Raw genomic sequence first — 17749 nt, 5'->3', positions numbered from 1 at the left:
CCCCTTTGGCCTGGTGAGATTTGTTGGAACCTTCTATTTAGGAGAGCCTGGCATATTTTTCGCTCGCCTAAAACTGGAGCTTGCATGGAAGAGGGCACTTTTTTTTTTTTAGACGAAGTCTCGCTCTTGTTGCCCAGGCTGGAGTGCAATGACCCAATCTTGGCTCACTGAAGCCTCTGCCTCCTGAGTTCAAGCGATTCTCTTGCCTCAGCCTCCCGAGTAGCTGGGATTACAGGCGTCCGCCACCACGTCCTGGCTAATTTTTGTATTTTTAGTAGAGACAGGGTTTCACCATGTTGGCCAGGCTGGTCTCGAACTCCTGACCTCAGGCGATCCGCCCGCCTCGGCCTCCCAAAGTGCTGTGATTACAGGCGTGAGCCACCGCGCCCAGCCAGAAAGAGGGCAGTTCTTAATAGTAGGCTCAGAGCTTGAAGCAGTAAATTTGAGAAAATTCAGTGATTCTTCAATTACAAAGCACTCTCCAATTACAAAGCAAGAACAACAGATAAAGTTGTCCTTAAGACAACTGTATTTTACCTAATGATAAAGAAACATTTTTGCAGTTTTATATCCCAGAGTAACCGCCGCTAAAGGCGAGTGAGACTCATTGCAGGCCTGTGCCGTGCGAACCAGAGTTCGGGCTCCAGTTCCGCTGTCTGCGGGTCTCGCGCGCCCCCTCCCGGCGGCCCAGCCCAGAATGAAGGCCTTGGCTGGGGAAGCGAAAGCGAAAGCTGCCCGAGCCCTGACGCCCGCCTTGGCCGAGCGTAGCTGGCGGACCAGAGCCGGTAGCGAAGTTGGGAGAGACGGAGCGGACCTCAGCGCTGAAGAAGAATCCCCCGGAGCTGCAGTCTCCCCGCCGCGGCTGGTGAGTTGGTGCGGAGGGGAACCTGGAGCGCCAACAGGGACGCAGCCCAAATGACTACCCACTCTACGCTCCTGCTTCCCAGTCCCTCTGCACCCGGCGATAGGAGGGAGCGGAGCCCGGACCACTTAGCTCGCCGCGGCAGGCGGGAGTGGGGGTGGGAGTGGGGGTCCGGGGATTTTTTTTTTTTTTTTTTAAGCACGAGGCTTCCAGCTCCCCAGACAGGCCGAAAGCTGTCTGTCGTAGGAGGGGTGTACGGATGAGCACCGGTTACTCAGGAGAGCTCTCGGGGTCGAACAGGATAAAATGAGAAGCCGGTGGACGGGTTGGGCGGAGCCGGGCGGGTAGGAGGGCAGGGACAAGGATTGGGACTCCACCCCCATAATTTCTCATCTCGTATCCATTGACAGAGCCATGCCACTCCCTGACCTGAGACCCTGGACCTCCCTGCTGCTGGTGGACGCGGCTTTACTGTGGCTGCTTCAGGGCCCTCTGGGGACTTTGCTTCCTCAAGGGCTGCCAGGACTATGGCTGGAGGGGACCCTGCGGCTGGGAGGGCTGTGGGGGCTGCTAAAGCTAAGTGGGCTGCTAGGATTTGTGGGGACACTGCTGCCCCCGCTCTGTCTGGCCACCCCCCTGACTGTATCCCTGAGAGCCCTGGTGGCGGGGGCCTTACGTGCTCCCCCAGCCAGAGTCGCTTCAGCCTCTTGGAGCTGGCTGCTGGTGGGGTACGGGGCTGCGGGGCTCAGCTGGTCACTGTGGGCTGTTCTGAGCCCTCCTGGAGCCCAGGAGAAGGAGCAGGACCAGGTGAACAACAACGTTTTGATGTGGAGGCTGCTGAAGCTCTCCAGGCCGGACCTGCCTCTCCTTGTTGCCGCTTTCTTCTTCCTTGTCCTTGCTGTTTTGGGTGAGTCAGGAGAGGACGTTGTGAGTTGGAGGTGGTAAAAGGGCCTGGGCACTAGCACATTCACGTATTATTTTTCATGCCTCTTTCAGGTGAGACATTAATCCCTCACTATTCTGGTCGTGTGATTGACATCTTGGGAGGTGATTTTGACCCCCATGCCTTTGTCAGTGCCATCTTCTTCATGTGCCTCTTCTCCTTTGGCAGGTAGGTGATGGGCAGCTGGGTCCATTTGCTAGCCCCAAATCTTTACAGGGGTCTTCACTTCCCTAACTACATTTCTAGGCCGTTTCAGGTGCAAAGCACAAAAATACTTAAACTAAAATATGGTAAATGTAGTCACCATTCTGTTTCATCTGTCCATTCATTTCTTCCTTCGTTCATATTCATCCAATATCTTTAAAGTTTATCTGATCTTATTATAGGTACAAGTTATGAGTGAAGGTAGTACAAAAGGAATTTAAGTCTCAGATGGAATGTCTCTCAGTTGTCTCTCAACATTCCTAGGTCCATGAAATTCCATTTCTTTCTGCCTCCTACCTCCTACCCCTAAGTCTGTCTCCAAAGTATCTCTCCAGGATCACTGTCTCCTCAGGATGGGCATGCTTCTCCCTCTCTCTTCTTTCCCAACTCATCTTGCCAATCTCTGAAGATCTTACTCTGAGGCTTATCACCTTTCTTTCCAGAATCATTACTCTTTTCCCTTCACTTGCTTTCCCTTCTCTTTCTAGACATACTCAAACAAACAAACTGTTTGATAAGGCCGGGACTCGGATGAGGTGAGCGAGGCACCTGGGGTGCAAAGTTTAAGGAGGTGCGCACTCATCTTACCCAAATCCCAGCCGGCCTGATTGTCTCTATTTTTATGGTCATACTTAATTTAGAATACCCTCAAAAACCACTTCTTCATTGTGCCTTCATTCCATCCTGGCTGCTTTCTGCTGAAACTAGTCATGCACTGCATAACGATGTTTAGGTCAATGATGGGCCACATATAAGATGGTGGACCCACAAGATTATAATACCATATTTTTACTGTACCTTTTCTATGTTTAGATACACAAATACTTACTTCTGTGTTACAGTCGCCCACAGTGTTAGGTGGAATCATATGTTGTACAGATTCGTAGCCTAGGAGCAATAGGCTAAACTATATGGCCTAGGTGTGCAGTAGGCTATGACATCTAGGTTTGTGTAGGTACACTCTATGGTGTTCATACAACGATGAAACCATCTAGGTTTGTGTAGGTACACTCTATGATGTTCATACAACGATGAAACCATCTAACGACACATTTCTCAGAATGCATCCCTGTCATTAAAGTCCAAACCCTCATTATATCATGTCTGACTATTCCAAACGCCTCTTCAATATGGTAACTAAATTTGTATTAGAAACATGTATTTTGTAAAATACCTGCTTTTATGCTTTTATATTTTTTCCTCTAAGTTTTACTGTAGACATGTATTGGTCTAAGACGAATTCTCCAACTTGAAGGATGAAAGATGGGAATCACATGACTCTGGGGCTCCAGAGAATGGTGGGGGCAGGGAGTTTATTACTGCAGTTCCCATGATGAAGTATCTATGATGACAGAGAAGGGCTTTGGGTATGGGGCAGGAAGGAGACCAAGGCAGAGGAGACGCACAGAGGGACAAGCCTGAGGGAGGCCAGGACAGAAGCAAGCACTGGGATAGTTGTTTTCACAATATCTTTTCCCTTCTTTTATAGTCTTCTATTGTGTCTAGTACAGAGTGCACTCCATAAATACTTGTGAATTTGTACACGTTATGATTTTGTTCTCACATCTAGCTCACCGTGTCTCCTCTTTCTTCTTCCTCTGTGTATTCCTTACCTCTTCTCTCTCTGGGTGTCTGTCTCTCATTTCTTTCTCTTTTGCCTCTCCTGGCATGCTTTCCCCCGACTTTGCGCTTCTCTGCACTCCTGGCTTGCTCCTCTGTGTCACCCGCTGGCTTGCTCCTTCTCTGCATCTCCCTCCCCTCTTATTGTCCTACCCCGCAGCTCAGTGTCTGCAGGCTGCCGAGGAGGCTGCTTCACCTACACCATGTCTAGAATCAACTTGCGGATCCGGGAGCAGCTTTTCTCCTCCCTGCTGCGCCAGGACCTCGGTTTCTTCCAGGAGACTAAGACAGGTGGGGCCTGGAGTCCAGGTCTGAGATTTCCATGGACATCCCTTGCCCCTCAGTGACCTTCCACCCACAGCCTCTCCTCCTGCCTTCACCTGTATGCCAGGGCCTGGGGATGCTTTTCTCTTGTTTGGGACAGGGTGGAGAAGCAGCCTCCACTGTCCCTCTGCAAGTGAAGGAGGATGTTCAGAGGAGGGGGCTGTGTCAGAGGGAAGAGTCAGGAGGGAGTTTCTGGGGGCCCTGCAGTACGCATGGTTTCCTCTTTCCTCACCTGCTCTGTCCTTCTTAGGGGAGCTGAACTCACGGCTGAGCTCGGATACCACCCTGATGAGTAACTGGCTTCCTTTAAATGCCAATGTGCTCTTGCGAAGCGTGGTGAAAGTGGTGGGGCTGTATGGCTTCATGCTCAGCATATCGCCTCGACTCACCCTCCTTTCTCTGCTGCACATGCCCTTCACGATAGCAGCCGAGAAGGTGTACAACACCCGCCATCAGGTGAGTGTGCATGTAAGGGAACCCCAAAGGGAGAATAAAACTGACAGGTGAGGAGGCTTCCATATTTGCGGCTAGAGGATCTCCTAGAGAGAGATGTTCCCTTCTCAGCCCTTAGCGGAGAAGGTATATTGTAGTATATACTACATTTTGTTTGTCTAGCCATCCAACAATGGATATTTGAGTTCAGAAGCTTCATGATTCTCCAGAACTATAAACAAAAATGTAAAAGTGTATGTGAAGGTTTGGGGAGGGAATAGGAAGGGGAGATGATAGGCGATGATAACTTTTCATTAGCTTCTCAAAGGAGTCTGTACATCCCCCGCCCCCACTGAGAAGATTAAAAATGATTTCTTAGAGGCTTTTAGGCAGGGAGATTTTCCCTTTAAAATCAGCAGAAGAAGTCTGGATGCAGCATAGGGAAAGGAGGCATCGTCAGGAAGTCCTAAGTCTGAATGTCAGCTCCACCTTCTCTTTTTCTCTTATATTGTGGTAAACCATACATAACATAAAATTTACCATTTTAACCATTTGAAGTGTACAGTGCAGTGACATTTAGGAAACCCACATTGTTATTGGGCAACCATCGTCACCATCCATCTCCATAACTTTTTTCATCTTCCTAAAATGAAACTCTGTACCCACTAAACAGTAACTGCCTACTACCCCCAACCCCCGGCCCCTGGCAACCTCCATTGTACCTTCTGTCCCTGGCAACCTCCATTGTACCTTCTGTCTCCATGAATTTGATGACTCCAGGTACTGTACGTAAGTGGAATCATACAGTATTTGTCTCTTTGTGACTGGCTTATTTTACTTAGCATAATGTCTTCAGGCCTCATCCATATTGTAGTATGTGTTAGAATTTCCTCCCTTTTAAGGCTGCATAATAATTCTATTGTGTGCATATATCACATTTTGATTATCCATTCATCTGTCAATGGACATTTGCGTTGTTTCCACCTTTTGGCTATTGTGAATTATGCTGCTGTGGACATGAGTGTACAAATACCTGTTTGAGAACCTGCTTTTGGTTCTTTTGGGTATATACTTAGAAGTGGAGTTGCTGGATCGTATGGCAATTCTATTTAAAAATTTTTGAGGAACCATGTATTAGTCCATTTTTACGCTGCTGATAAAGACATACCCAAGATTGGGCAATTTACAAAAGAAAGAGGTTTATTGGACTTACAGTTCCACGTGACTGGGAAGACCTCACAGTCATGGCGGAAGGTGAAAGACACATTTCACATGGCAGCAGACAAGAGAAAAGACAGCTTGTGCAGGGGAATTCCCCTTTTTAAAACCATTATATCTCATGAGACTTATTCAGTATCACAAGAACAGCATGGGAAGGACTTGTCCTCATGATTCAGTTACCTCCTACCCAGTCCCTCCCACAACTCATGGGAATTCAAGATGAGATATGGGTAGGGACACAGCCAGACCATATCAAACCACAGTACAGTTTTCCATAGCGGCAGCACCGTTTTAAATTCCCACCAGCAGTGCATAAGGTTTCCAGTTTCTCCACATCCTCATCAACGCTTACTACTTTCTGTTGTCTTTGTTTTTAATAGCCATTCTAATGGTGATTAGGTGATTAGGATTATCTCCTTGTAGTTTTGATTTGCATTTCCCTAATGATTAGTAAATATTGAGCATCTTTTCATGTGCTTTTTGGCCACTTATGTATCTTTCTTGAGAGAATGTCTGCAAGTTCTTTGCCCATTTTCTGATTTTTTTTTTTTGAGTTGTGGGAGTTCACTATATGTTTTGCATATTCATTTCCTATCAGATATATGATTCACAAATATTTTCTTGCATTTCATGGTTGCTTTTTCAGTCTGTTGATAGAGTTCTTTGATGCACAAACGTTTTAAATTCTGATGAAGTCTGATTTATCTGTTTTTTGTTGCCTGTGCTTTTGGTGTCATATCCAATAAATCATTGCCAAATCTAGTGGCATGAGGCTTTTCTCCCACATTTTCCTAGGAGTTTTATAGTGTTAGCTCTTATGTTTAGGCCTTTGATCCATTTGGAATTACATCTTCACCTTTCTTAAATATCTGTGGCTCCTTGGGAAAATTACCCTTCCTTCCTGATTCAGACACTGGGGATGGGAGAATTACCTCAAATGAAGGTTAAAAAAATTGCATGTATCTTCTATACTGCCTAACACTGAGAGCTCAATAGTATTTTGTTCCCTCGCTCCTTCACTCTTATTCCTTCTGGAAAGAAGAGTAAGGAAGAGGGAAAGAAACAGTTTGGTATTTTTAGGTAGAGTAGGGAGCATCTCATGGGCTGGAATAAGATGTGGGGGCCTGCTGTCCTCTGCCACATCAGCCCCAGTGTTTGCTGACCCTCTTTTCCAGGCAGTGCTTCGGGAGATCCAGGATGCAGTGGCCAGGGCAGGGCAGGTGGTGCGGGAGGCCATTGGAGGGCTGCAGACCGTTCGCAGTTTTGGGGCTGAGGAGCATGAAGTCTGTCGCTATAAAGAGGCCCTTGAACAATGCCGGCAGCTGTATTGGCGGAGAGACCTGGAACGCGCCTTGTACCTGCTCGTAAGGAGGGTAAGATAGTGGAGTGGTCGTGAAAGGAGCCCGGGAAAGGGGGAGGGCAAGGGAAGGGGAAACTACAGCTGGTTCTGGGGGCCTTTGCAGCTCAGTCTCATAGAGGCAGAGAGGGGGAAAGAATGGGAAGATTCCCAGCCTCATCTCTTTCTTCTCCTCTCCCAGGTGCTGCACTTGGGGGTGCAGATGCTGATGCTGAGCTGTGGGCTGCAGCAGATGCAGGATGGGGAGCTCACCCAGGGCAGCCTGCTTTCCTTTATGATCTACCAGGAGAGCGTGGGGAGCTATGTGCACGTGAGTGAGAAGCCAAGCCTGCTCTCCTTTTTCCACTCTCTTTTTCTTTGTGGCCTTCTGGGCCTTGGGCTTTATTTGTTCCTTTTAACAATACGATACAAAACCAAAACCCGCAAGTAATTTTGCTATGGAGAATTTTAAACATATGCCAAAAATGAGACAAAGTAATATTAGAAACTCACATGTATACATCCTGTGCTTTAACAATGATCAACTCATGCCCAATCTTGTTTGATCTGTATCCCCAGCCACTTTCCCCCACCCATATTATTCTGAAGCAAATCCAAGATATTATATAGTTTCATCTGTAAATATTTCAGTATGTTTCTTAAAAATATAAACATCTTTAAAAGTATATAACAACAAAGCCATTATCACACCAAAAAATTAACAATAGTTCTTAAAATTTATCGAATAGTCAACTGTCAAATTTCCACTTGTGCTATCCGTGTAATATATGTGTATGAGTGTGTTTATTATACCTTGCTTAAATCAGGATCCAGAAATGGTCCACATATTGTGATTGGTTGATACATCTTTTAAATCTATCTATCTATCTATCTATCTATCTATCTATCTATCTATCTATCCACCCATCAATCCATGTATCTTTCTAAAAGTTTCCCTTGCACAGTTTATTTGTTGAAGAAATAGGTTGTTTGTCCTGTGGAGTTTCTTAGGGTCTGGATTTTGTTGACTGAATCCCTGTGGTATTATATGCTCTTCTGCCTCTGTACTTCCTGTCTATTGATAGATAAACCTAGAAGCTTGTGAGATTGAGGGTTTTTTTGGTCTTTTTCCAGCAACAGTACTTTTTAGGTGGTGATGAATTCTTCCTCCAAGAGGCACACAATGTCTGGTTCTCTATTTGTGGCAACATCAGCCACCGATGAGCAGTACCTAGATCCATGACAGAATTAGGGCTGCAAAAGGGAGATACTCTATCATTCTTCATGTATTAGCTGAAGTAGGTCTATGAAGGGAGACTTCCCCTCATCTACCATTTCATTACCCGGTGGTACAGTTTGATAAGGAAAGGCAGAGTGAGCATTTAGATCTCTTCCTACATTCACCAGTTCTCAAAAACAGCTACTTCATCCAGGGCTTTATTTTTTTTATTTTTATTTTTATTTTTTTTTTGAGACGGAGTCTTGCTCTGTCCCCCAGGCTGGAGTGCAGTGGCGCGATCTCGGCTCACTGCAAGCTCCGCCTCCCGGGTTCACGCCATTCTCCTGCCTCAGCCTCCCGAGTAGCTGGGACTACAGGCGCCTGCCAACACGCCCGGCTAATTTTTTGTATTTTTAGTAGAGACGGGGTTTCACCGTGGTCTCGATCTCCTGACCTCGTGATCCGCCCGCCTCGGCCTCCCAAAGTGCTGGGATTACAGGCTTGAGCCACCGTGCCCGGCCCATCCAGGGCTTTATTTAAACATTTTCCTAGACACTTGATAAACATCTTTTTTGTATAGTGAACTGCGCTAGGCACTCTGATGGCTACAAAGGTGAGTTGGGCACGGTGCCTGCATTTAAGGAGCTCCCCGTCTAATCAAGCAAGACAGAACTGGGCATAAGTAATAGGAAGCAGTAACTGAAAGATCTGGGGCTAGAGGCAATGCTGTATGGTAGGAGAATGAACTGTATAGCCTTTACATTGCAAATTGGAACACTGGGGTATTGGTGCCACTTTTAAATTCCATCCAAATTGTACATTTAAAGGTGGAGAATCTCTTTTGAATACGGAGGAGGAGCAGTGCCGTTGTGAGTGGAGTGTGTGAGGAGTTGGGAGGGTGGTTTCTGGTAGAAGTGTGTTTAATTAGCCGCCTCTCCCATTCCTGTTTTCCAGACCCTGGTATACATATATGGGGATATGCTCAGCAACGTGGGAGCTGCGGAGAAGGTTTTCTCCTACATGGACCGACAGCCAAATCTGCCTTCACCTGGCACACTTGCCCCCACCACTCTGCAGGGGATTGTGAAATTCCAAGATGTCTCCTTTGCATATCCCAATCGCCCCGACAGGCCTGTGCTCAAGGTGCATGAAAGAGGGAGGAAACCTGGACCCTTGCTCTCTGCTGCTAATGCATAATTGGACATCACAGCCTATAGTTCATTTGCCTCTGAGAAACTGGTCTTGTCTCTGCTAGGAAGAGAAATGGAGGGATTTTGAGGGAGAAGGGGCAGGCCCTTAACTCTTTTCTGGTTTTCTAGGGGCTGACGTTCACCCTACGTCCTGGTGAGGTGACGGCGCTGGTGGGACCCAATGGGTCTGGGAAGAGCACGGTGGCTGCCCTGCTGCAGAATCTGTACCAGCCCACAGGGGGACAGGTGCTGCTGGATGAAAAGCCCATCTCACAATATGAACACTGCTACCTGCACAGCCAGGTGGGTGAGGAGGGAGAAGACGGGACAGGTGAGGGGAGCATGTACAGAGAGCAGATGGGAGATCCATGGGAAGACGCACCAGGTGTTCATTCCGAGGGAGGTAGGTGGGGAGGACAAGAGGGCCCCTGCCTTGGGGGTTTACACATAGTCCTCTGCCCCTGTCCCCGCTGCACAGGTGGTTTCAGTTGGGCAGGAGCCTGTGCTGTTCTCTGGTTCTGTGAGGAACAACATTGCATATGGGCTGCAGAGCTGCGAAGATGATAAGGTGATGGCAGCTGCCCAGGCTGCCCACGCAGACGACTTCATCCAGGAAATGGAGCATGGAATATACACAGGTATCTCCTACAAACTGTAAGCCTACTCCTTCAGTAAAAAAGAGGAAATCAGACTTACTCTTAGCGGTGAAGGTCGTGTCCCTGTAACTGGATGTTTGCTGTTCCTCTGCCCTTTCCTCCACTCTTACGTCTCCTTCCCCACACACTGAATTCTTCAGCCTCCCTCTTGCTCCAGAGTCTTTGTTTGCAGAGAGCAATGCAGCAGTGGTGCTCCCTCCATGGGCTGCCCCGTCAGGTCCCCACCCCGTGGCCCTCCTCCCACTGGGCCCTCCCACCTCCCGACGTCCTACTGGAAGTACCTGCTTTGCACTTGTCCCTCCTTGTGTGTTGTCTCTGTCACTTGTATCTGAGGAAGGGAATTTCTCTGATTTCCTCAGATGTAGGGGAGAAGGGGAGCCAGCTGGCTGCAGGACAGAAACAACGTCTGGCCATTGCCCGGGCCCTTGTACGAGACCCACGGGTCCTCATCCTGGATGAGGCTACTAGTGCCCTGGATGTGCAGTGCGAGCAGGCTGTGAGTACCGTGAAAGGGGCAGGGGACAGTGGGCCTGGGAGGGGGCATGCTGGGAGGATCATCCTGTGTAGAATTGGGCAGAGGGAAGACGAAGGACCTACTAGTGGAAAGAGTCTGTGCCTTCTTGGGGTTGGGGAATGGAATCCGGTGGTGTGAGGGCAGCCCCAAGTCCCTCCTGGGCTCCCATTCCTCCAGCTGTGGCAGTACAGCCAGGAGAGAAGGGCAGTCCAGGCCTTAATCTACTGCCCTTTCCTACCTTCTTTTATTTCACACCTTCTTTACCCTAAATCAGAAGAGATGGTGCCCAGGTGGATGTGGTGTCCATCTCATTCCTGTCTTTCTGAGGCACTGTGATCACCCCTTCAGCTGCAGGACTGGAATTCTCGTGGGGATCGCACGGTGCTGGTGATTGCTCACAGGCTACAGACAGTTCAGCGCGCCCACCAGATCCTGGTGCTCCAGGAGGGCGAGCTGCAGAAGCTTGCCCAGCTCCAGGAGGGACAGGACCTCTATTCCCGCCTGGTGCAGCAGCGGCTGATGGACTGAGGCCCCAGGGATACTGGGCCCTCTTCTCAGGGGCGTCTCCAGGACCCAGAGCTGTTCCTGCTTTGAGTTTCCCTAGAGCCGTGCAGCCAGATAGTTGTTCCTGAGTTGCAGGCATGATGGAGATTTGGACACTGTGTGCTTTTGGTGGGGTGGAGGGGTGGGGTGGGGTGGGATGGGGGCTGTCTGTGTCCAGGAAACTTAATTCCCTGGTGACTAGAGCTTTGCCTGGTGATGAGGAGTATTTTGTGGCATAATAAATATATTTTAAAATATTTTCCTTCTTACATGAACTGTATACATTCATATAGAAAATTTAGACAATATAAAAAATACAAAGCAGAAAAGTAAAAGTACCCATTGTTTCACTTCCCAGAGATAACCATAGTTGCTATTTTGCTGCCTGTCCCATCAGTCATTTATCTGTTTTTGAGATAGAAATTAACCAAAAATGACATAAATATTCATGAGATTGCCTTCCTATATCCTTTCCTGTTCCCACCAGTGTCTGCTGTTTTGAAGAAGCTAGGGTCTGGAGGGACAGAGAACAGTTCCCTGATTAACAGTATGAATAACTCTAATAATGGTAACAGCTACCATTTATAGAGTTTTAATGTGAGTAGGAACTATGCTAAGTGTTTTTCATGTATTATCGTTTTTAATCATTATCCCCAACCCTATGAGGTTGGTTATTATCCTTATTTTACAGATGAGGAAACTGAAGCTCAGAGAGGCTAAATGACTTTCCCAAGGTGGTTGTAGTGGTGGAGCTGGAGTTTGAATACAGGCCTGACCCTGGAGTCCACACCCTGACCCAATAAATTATAGTGCATCTTCGGTCCATAAACCCTAATCCATAATCCGATCAAGAAAAGCTTTGCTGCTTTTAGCGCTAAATAATTCTGAATCTATTCTCTTTTCTCCAGTCCTGTTGTTATAGTCTTCACTCATAGACTTAAGGTGAACCCATCACCAGAGAGGTTTCTCTACCATTAGCTTCCCTCTTCCAGCCATTCTGCACAAAGTTGTTTTTCTAAATTCTATGTCACATAACGATTATGGCATTTCTGAAAATTCCTTCAGGTGCTCTTAAGCCCTACTGCTGAGATCCTTTTCAGAGCACACACTGTTCCATCCCATCTGTCTCACCCTTTCCTGTTGCATTCAGCTCCACAACAAACTTCCTGCCCTCCCCAATACCTTTGTGCCTTTGCATATGGTGTTTTCTTGCCCATTTTCTGCTCGACTTGCCCCTGATTTTCAAGTTCAAGACTTAACTAAGGGTTCTGGTTGTCCAGGAGGCCTTCCTTATGTCGTCAGTCTGGGGAAAGTGCCCTTTCCACGTGCTTCTATCACTGTGTGGTTACCTCCTCACAGCGCTTTTAAAGCTCTATCTTCCTCTTCCCCCCTTTTTTGACCTTCCATTAGACCATGAGCACCTGGGCGGAAAGCCATATATCTTATTAAGCTTTATATCTGCTACCTGGCCGAGGGCCTAATTCATAGTGGAGAATAAATAAAAAGTCCATTGAATAAATGAATAAATATCTCCTCCATCGTGCTCAATCTTAATCCTCCCTGCCCACTCCCACCACTGAAAATGCAACATTGTACACATCACTGGTTGTTGGCAGGGACTTACCTTGGAAGGTTGCTATTCTAGGAAAGAGAAACCTTCATATTCCCGGAAACAGCAGGTACTTTCCAGTGCAGGCAATGGATTCCCCAGAACTGCTGTTTTGCATTTTTTCTTGCCTGGCAGCTGTTGGGAGCAGGGTGCAGTGAGGATGGGGTGAGAGTGGGTAGTTTCTTGTGCACATTTGCCTTTCTTTCATCCTGGGGCTGACTTGCAGCTCCACACCCATCCATCTCTCAAATTTCACAGAGGGTAAAATAGGCATTTGGAGAGAAAGAACTCTGGCCTGATTCCTTTCTCTCCCACAAATGTCTTTTATTCATAAAACAGGAATAATAATTCCTGTATCTCTCAACTATATGGAAGCTGAAACCCTCACGGAAGAAGATGATCTGAAAAATTCTTTGATTTCCTCAGTCCAGTTACACCCATGCATCATAATACTTTGAGCCTGGAAGGCATCTTAAAAATAATGCAACAGTCAAATCTAATTTTACAGAGAAACTGACATGAAATCACACAGCTAATCATGATAAAGCTGGGTGGAAAACTCACCTTGATGGGCAGCACAGGAAGATGCAGTAGACGTTAAGATGTCCTGAAAGTTTCTTATCTCAGGGGAAACTGCCAGGTAGGCTTTATGTCAGGGACACAGAAAAATGTTCCCTGAAAGCCAAAATATTCGGGCTAGACAGACAAATTCCTGTAAGCGTGGTTTGTCTGGGAACCACAGATGTCACTAATCCTCGTTTGCTCCAGAGTTCTTTTTGTTTACTCCTACCCCCCATCACCATTTGATCGATCTCCTTACCCTGTAATTTCCCCTTCTTCTCATTTACCTGCAGTATCTTTCCCACCCAGGCATGCCTTATTCTTTCTAAAGGAAAGTATGAATGGAGAGGGCAAGGCTTGGAAAACTGATAGATTTCCTTGGACGCCAAAACAACTCCATACCCTGTCTGCCCGGCCCTGTGTGGAAACAGCATTGAGTTTCAAGTCCTTTATGCCTCCACCCAGGGATAGCCACTTGGAATCCACATGGCAATTGTGAAACGAGCAGGAAATGCGTAATTGTCAGAATTTTGTGGGGAAAGGACTAGGGAATAAGGAAAACAAAGATCTTCCTTGTGTTTTAGAGCTGTCAGCTAGAGGAGCACCTGCATGAGTCTGATGCTATCTAATGGTCCCAGAAGATACTGGGTTTTGAACCTAGAGTTCCATGGACTCTTACGAATTGTACTACTACTAAGAAGCGTTCAGTGGTGCTTACTATGTGCTATTGCTGTGCTAAGTATCTGGCACATATCTTCTTACCTTATTTTTCAAGATAATTCTATGTGGCAGGTATTACTATCTCAAATCTAAGAACGAGAAAATGGAGTTTTAGAAACATTTACTAACTTGCCTGGGTCACATAGCTGAGGAAGAGGTGGACTTTGCCCAGCTTTGCAAAACACCTCCTCAAAAGAGTTGCCTATGCTCCTTGATTCCACTTATCTTCCTACTATCCTCTTTTTAAAATATATTATTTATTTATTTATTTAAATAAGCAATATATTAATGTGGTTTGAAATTCAAAAGACACAAAGAAATATACAGAGGAAAGCCTCACTCTCAATCCTTCCCCAAGGCTTGCTAATCCCTCTTGCATAGGCAATCCGTGCTTCCAGCTTTGTGTTTATCCTTCCAGAGAAGTTTACTGTGCATTAAGCAAATAGGTATATCTTTATTCTTGCTCAGTATTTTCGCAAACAGCAGCTTTCTAAGTTCACTGTTTTGAACTTTATTTTTTAAATTAAAAATATATGGCTATGTAGTATTCTACTTTATGGAAGTTCCATATTTCATTTAGCCTGTTTCCTCCTACTGACGGCTAGTTAGGTTATTGGAAGTCTTTTGCTGTTGCTAGTTAGTCTTGCATAGACATTGTAATGCACATGTGCAAAAATACGATTACGATACAATCTTAAAGGGGAGTTGCTGAGTCCAATATATGCATTACAAATATTGATAGATATTGCAAAATTGCCTTCATAGAGGCTATATGATAGTTCCAGCAGCAACATATGAGTTTATCTGTTTCTTCATATATATATATATATATATATAACCAACAGAGAGTGTTAATTTTTAAAATTTTGACAATCTTCTGGGTGAAAGTAGCATTGTATTGTAGTTATCATTTGCTTTTTAATATTATCATGTAAGTAACAGAGATACTAAACCCAGAAGGATAAGGGAGTAAAGATGAGAAAAATAAACACACATACAAACAACAATAACAAATCTGTCTAAAATATTGGAAAATCAGAATGAGAAATGAAATATGACTGTAACGATAAAAATCAGTAATAAAAATGACTGTTAAATTTAAAAATAAGGCAGAGCAACCACAAATGACATGAGAATGAGGCAGACAAAGTTAAAGCACCTAAAGTCTTTCTCTTGTTTGAAAGGAAGATAGCGATATTGATTACCTTCAGATGCTGCCACATTTGGTAAACACGTTAAAAATGTAAGACTGACTTTTAACTAATATAATTAGAATTTAAAACTCTTAAATCAGTAGGGGGAAATTAAAGAATACTTTAAATAAAAATTTAATTGATTTAATATAAGTGATGCAAGGAAAACAAAAGAAGCAAAGTAAGACATAGCAAAGACAAAGCACGATATATTGTAACAGAAACGAATGTAAATAGCACAGTGATCACAAGTATAAATAGCTTAAATATGGGAGTTAAAGGAAAGTTCTCAGACTAGATTAACAATATCGCAAAATCCAGTTACATGCCCTTCATAAGATCACAAAAAACCTAAAAACATGAAAATGTTAAATCAAAACCAGATATAAGATACACAAAGCAAACACTAACAGAAGACAGAAAGACAGCTTATGTAGTTACAGAAATATCTAAACGTATAGTCTAAAACCAAACGCATTAGTAAAAACAAAGAGAGCCATTACATAGTGATAATGAAGTCACCAGAACATTATACTAAAACTGAATCAGTTTGCACCTAGCAATAAAACTACAAAACATGTAAGAAATAGAGGAGAATTATAAGAAGAAATTAATTGACAAATTGAAACACATTTCTCAATGATTATAGAATAAGCGGAAAAATGAATAAGGATATCAAATAAGCCTGTTGATGTTCTTGTCTGTAATATCTAGGAGTCAAAATATATTCTTTAAAACTAACAAATCAAGTGCTTGTATTTACATATTTAAGAGTACAAAGGTAGACACACACACACGCACACACACACAAAGAAAGAGGAAGGGAGAGGATATGAGCTAGTTTTATGATTGTTCATTATTGAAAACTATAGGAATTATCTAAAGAAAGAGGTAACTAAGTGTATTATATACGAATAAACTTATCAAAGCAACCTTGAAATATGCACCTTCCTTAATATCTGAAAAGGTAAAATTTAAAAAATGCACAATAAAGACATAGTGAAAGATTTTTAAAAATAAATACTCATGTAAACATTATATTTAACAGAAGTTAATATCTCCAAATTAGATTGAATCTATTTGCTGTATGAATAATTACAAATGGGCTTCTTAACTGAACTATATAAATGAAAATATTTTTAAATTAGATTAAGATAAAAACTCTATTATTTGCAATATGCAAAAGACACCTAACATAAAGCCACTCAGAAAGATGTATTCATTATTTTCAACAAATAAGATGATGGGCAAAGGCATAACAAGAGAATGCAAACAAAAAGGAAGCAGAGGTCACATTCGTCTTACCAAACAAGGTGAAATTCAGACACTCCTCACCAAAAAAAAAAAAAAAAATTGAGTGTGACAAGAAGGGCACTTTATAATGTAAAGTATAAAATTCATATGAATATATGAGATATATATTTAAGTTCTAAACACCAAATAGGTAGCTCTTATAAAGCAGAAATTAAGGTAGATACAAGGGAAATATTCAGAAATGTACTACCAGTAGAACACTTTAATTCCCTTTCCCTGCACTAGACCAGTTAAGTGGACAAAAAAATAGGCTGGGCCTGGTGGTTCATGCCTGTAATCTCAGCACTTTGGTAGGCCAAGGCGGGCGGATCACCTGAGGTCAAGAGATCAAGACCAGCCTGGCCAACATGGTGAAACTCTGTCTCTACCAAAAATACAAAAATTAGCCTGGTGTGGTGGTGGGCGCCTGTAATCCCAGCTACTTGGGAGACTGAGGCAGGAGAATCGCTTGAATCCGGGAGGCAAAGGTTGTAGTGAGCCAAGATTGCACCACTGCACTCCATCCTGGGTGGCAGAGTGAGACTCTGTCTCAAAAAAAGAAAAAGTATGAACACAGAAGATGGAAGATATTACTATCAATAAAAAAATAGACATGCTACATCTGTATTGAACTTTTAAAATTGAAAATAGAGGCCGGGTGCAGTGGCTCACACCTACAATCCCAACACTTTGGGAGGTCTAAGCAGTCGGATTGCTTGAACTCAGGAGCTCGAGACCAACGTGGGCAACAGCGAAAACCCGTCTCTAAAAAAATACAAAAATTAGGCAGGTGTGGTGGCTCATGCCTGTGGTTCCAACTACTTGGCTGAGGTGGGAGGATAGCTTGGGCCCAGGAGTTCAAGGCTGCAGTGAGCTATGACTGTGCCACTTTACTCCAGCCTGGGCAACAGAGTGAGGCCCTGTCTCTAAAACAAACAAACAAATAAAAATTAAATGGCTCAATGGCATAGAAGAAAATTTTTTAATGAAGCAAGTATAATATTGATGTTAAACTATGACAATGCACAAAAATAAAAATTGTAGATGAATTTACTTATTATATTGACACAAAAATCCTAAATAAAACATTGCAAACAGATTCTAGCACAGATTTAAAAACACCCATCCATCAAGATCAAGGTTGGTTTTTTTTTTTTTTTTTTGAGACGGAGTCTTGCTCTGTTGCCCAGGCTGGAGTGCAGTGGCGCGATCTTGGCTCACTGCAAGCTCCACCTCCCAGGTTCATGCCATTCTCCTGCCTCAGCCTCCCGAGTAGCTGGGACTACAGGCACCCGCCACCACGCCTGGC

The 17749-nt window shown here is 44.5% G+C and overlaps 1 protein-coding gene across 1 annotated transcript; it reads left to right on the top strand.

The window, feature by feature from the left end:
- The first annotated feature begins 711 nt into the window (after positions 1–711).
- On the top strand, positions 712–14511 carry TAP2 (transporter 2, ATP binding cassette subfamily B member). Its single transcript, XM_032141558.2, has 12 exons — positions 712–865; positions 1273–1769; positions 1859–1973; positions 3790–3920; positions 4204–4409; positions 6782–6979; positions 7145–7273; positions 9116–9304; positions 9481–9654; positions 9830–9989; positions 10367–10503; positions 10870–14511. Exons 2-12 carry the CDS (start codon positions 1277–1279, stop codon positions 11047–11049), a joined length of 2112 nt encoding a protein of 703 aa, XP_031997449.1. The 5' UTR covers positions 712–865; positions 1273–1276; the 3' UTR covers positions 11050–14511.
- Positions 14512–17749: the final 3238 nt, after the last annotated feature.

The sequence above is a fragment of the Hylobates moloch genome, unplaced genomic scaffold (assembly GCF_009828535.3).
Source record: "Hylobates moloch isolate HMO894 unplaced genomic scaffold, HMol_V3 SCAFFOLD_20, whole genome shotgun sequence".
In the NCBI taxonomy this organism is placed as follows: Eukaryota; Metazoa; Chordata; class Mammalia; order Primates; family Hylobatidae; genus Hylobates; species Hylobates moloch.
Note: the sequence above shows the minus strand (reverse complement) of the source record. Positions and strands in the feature narration are given on the sequence as shown.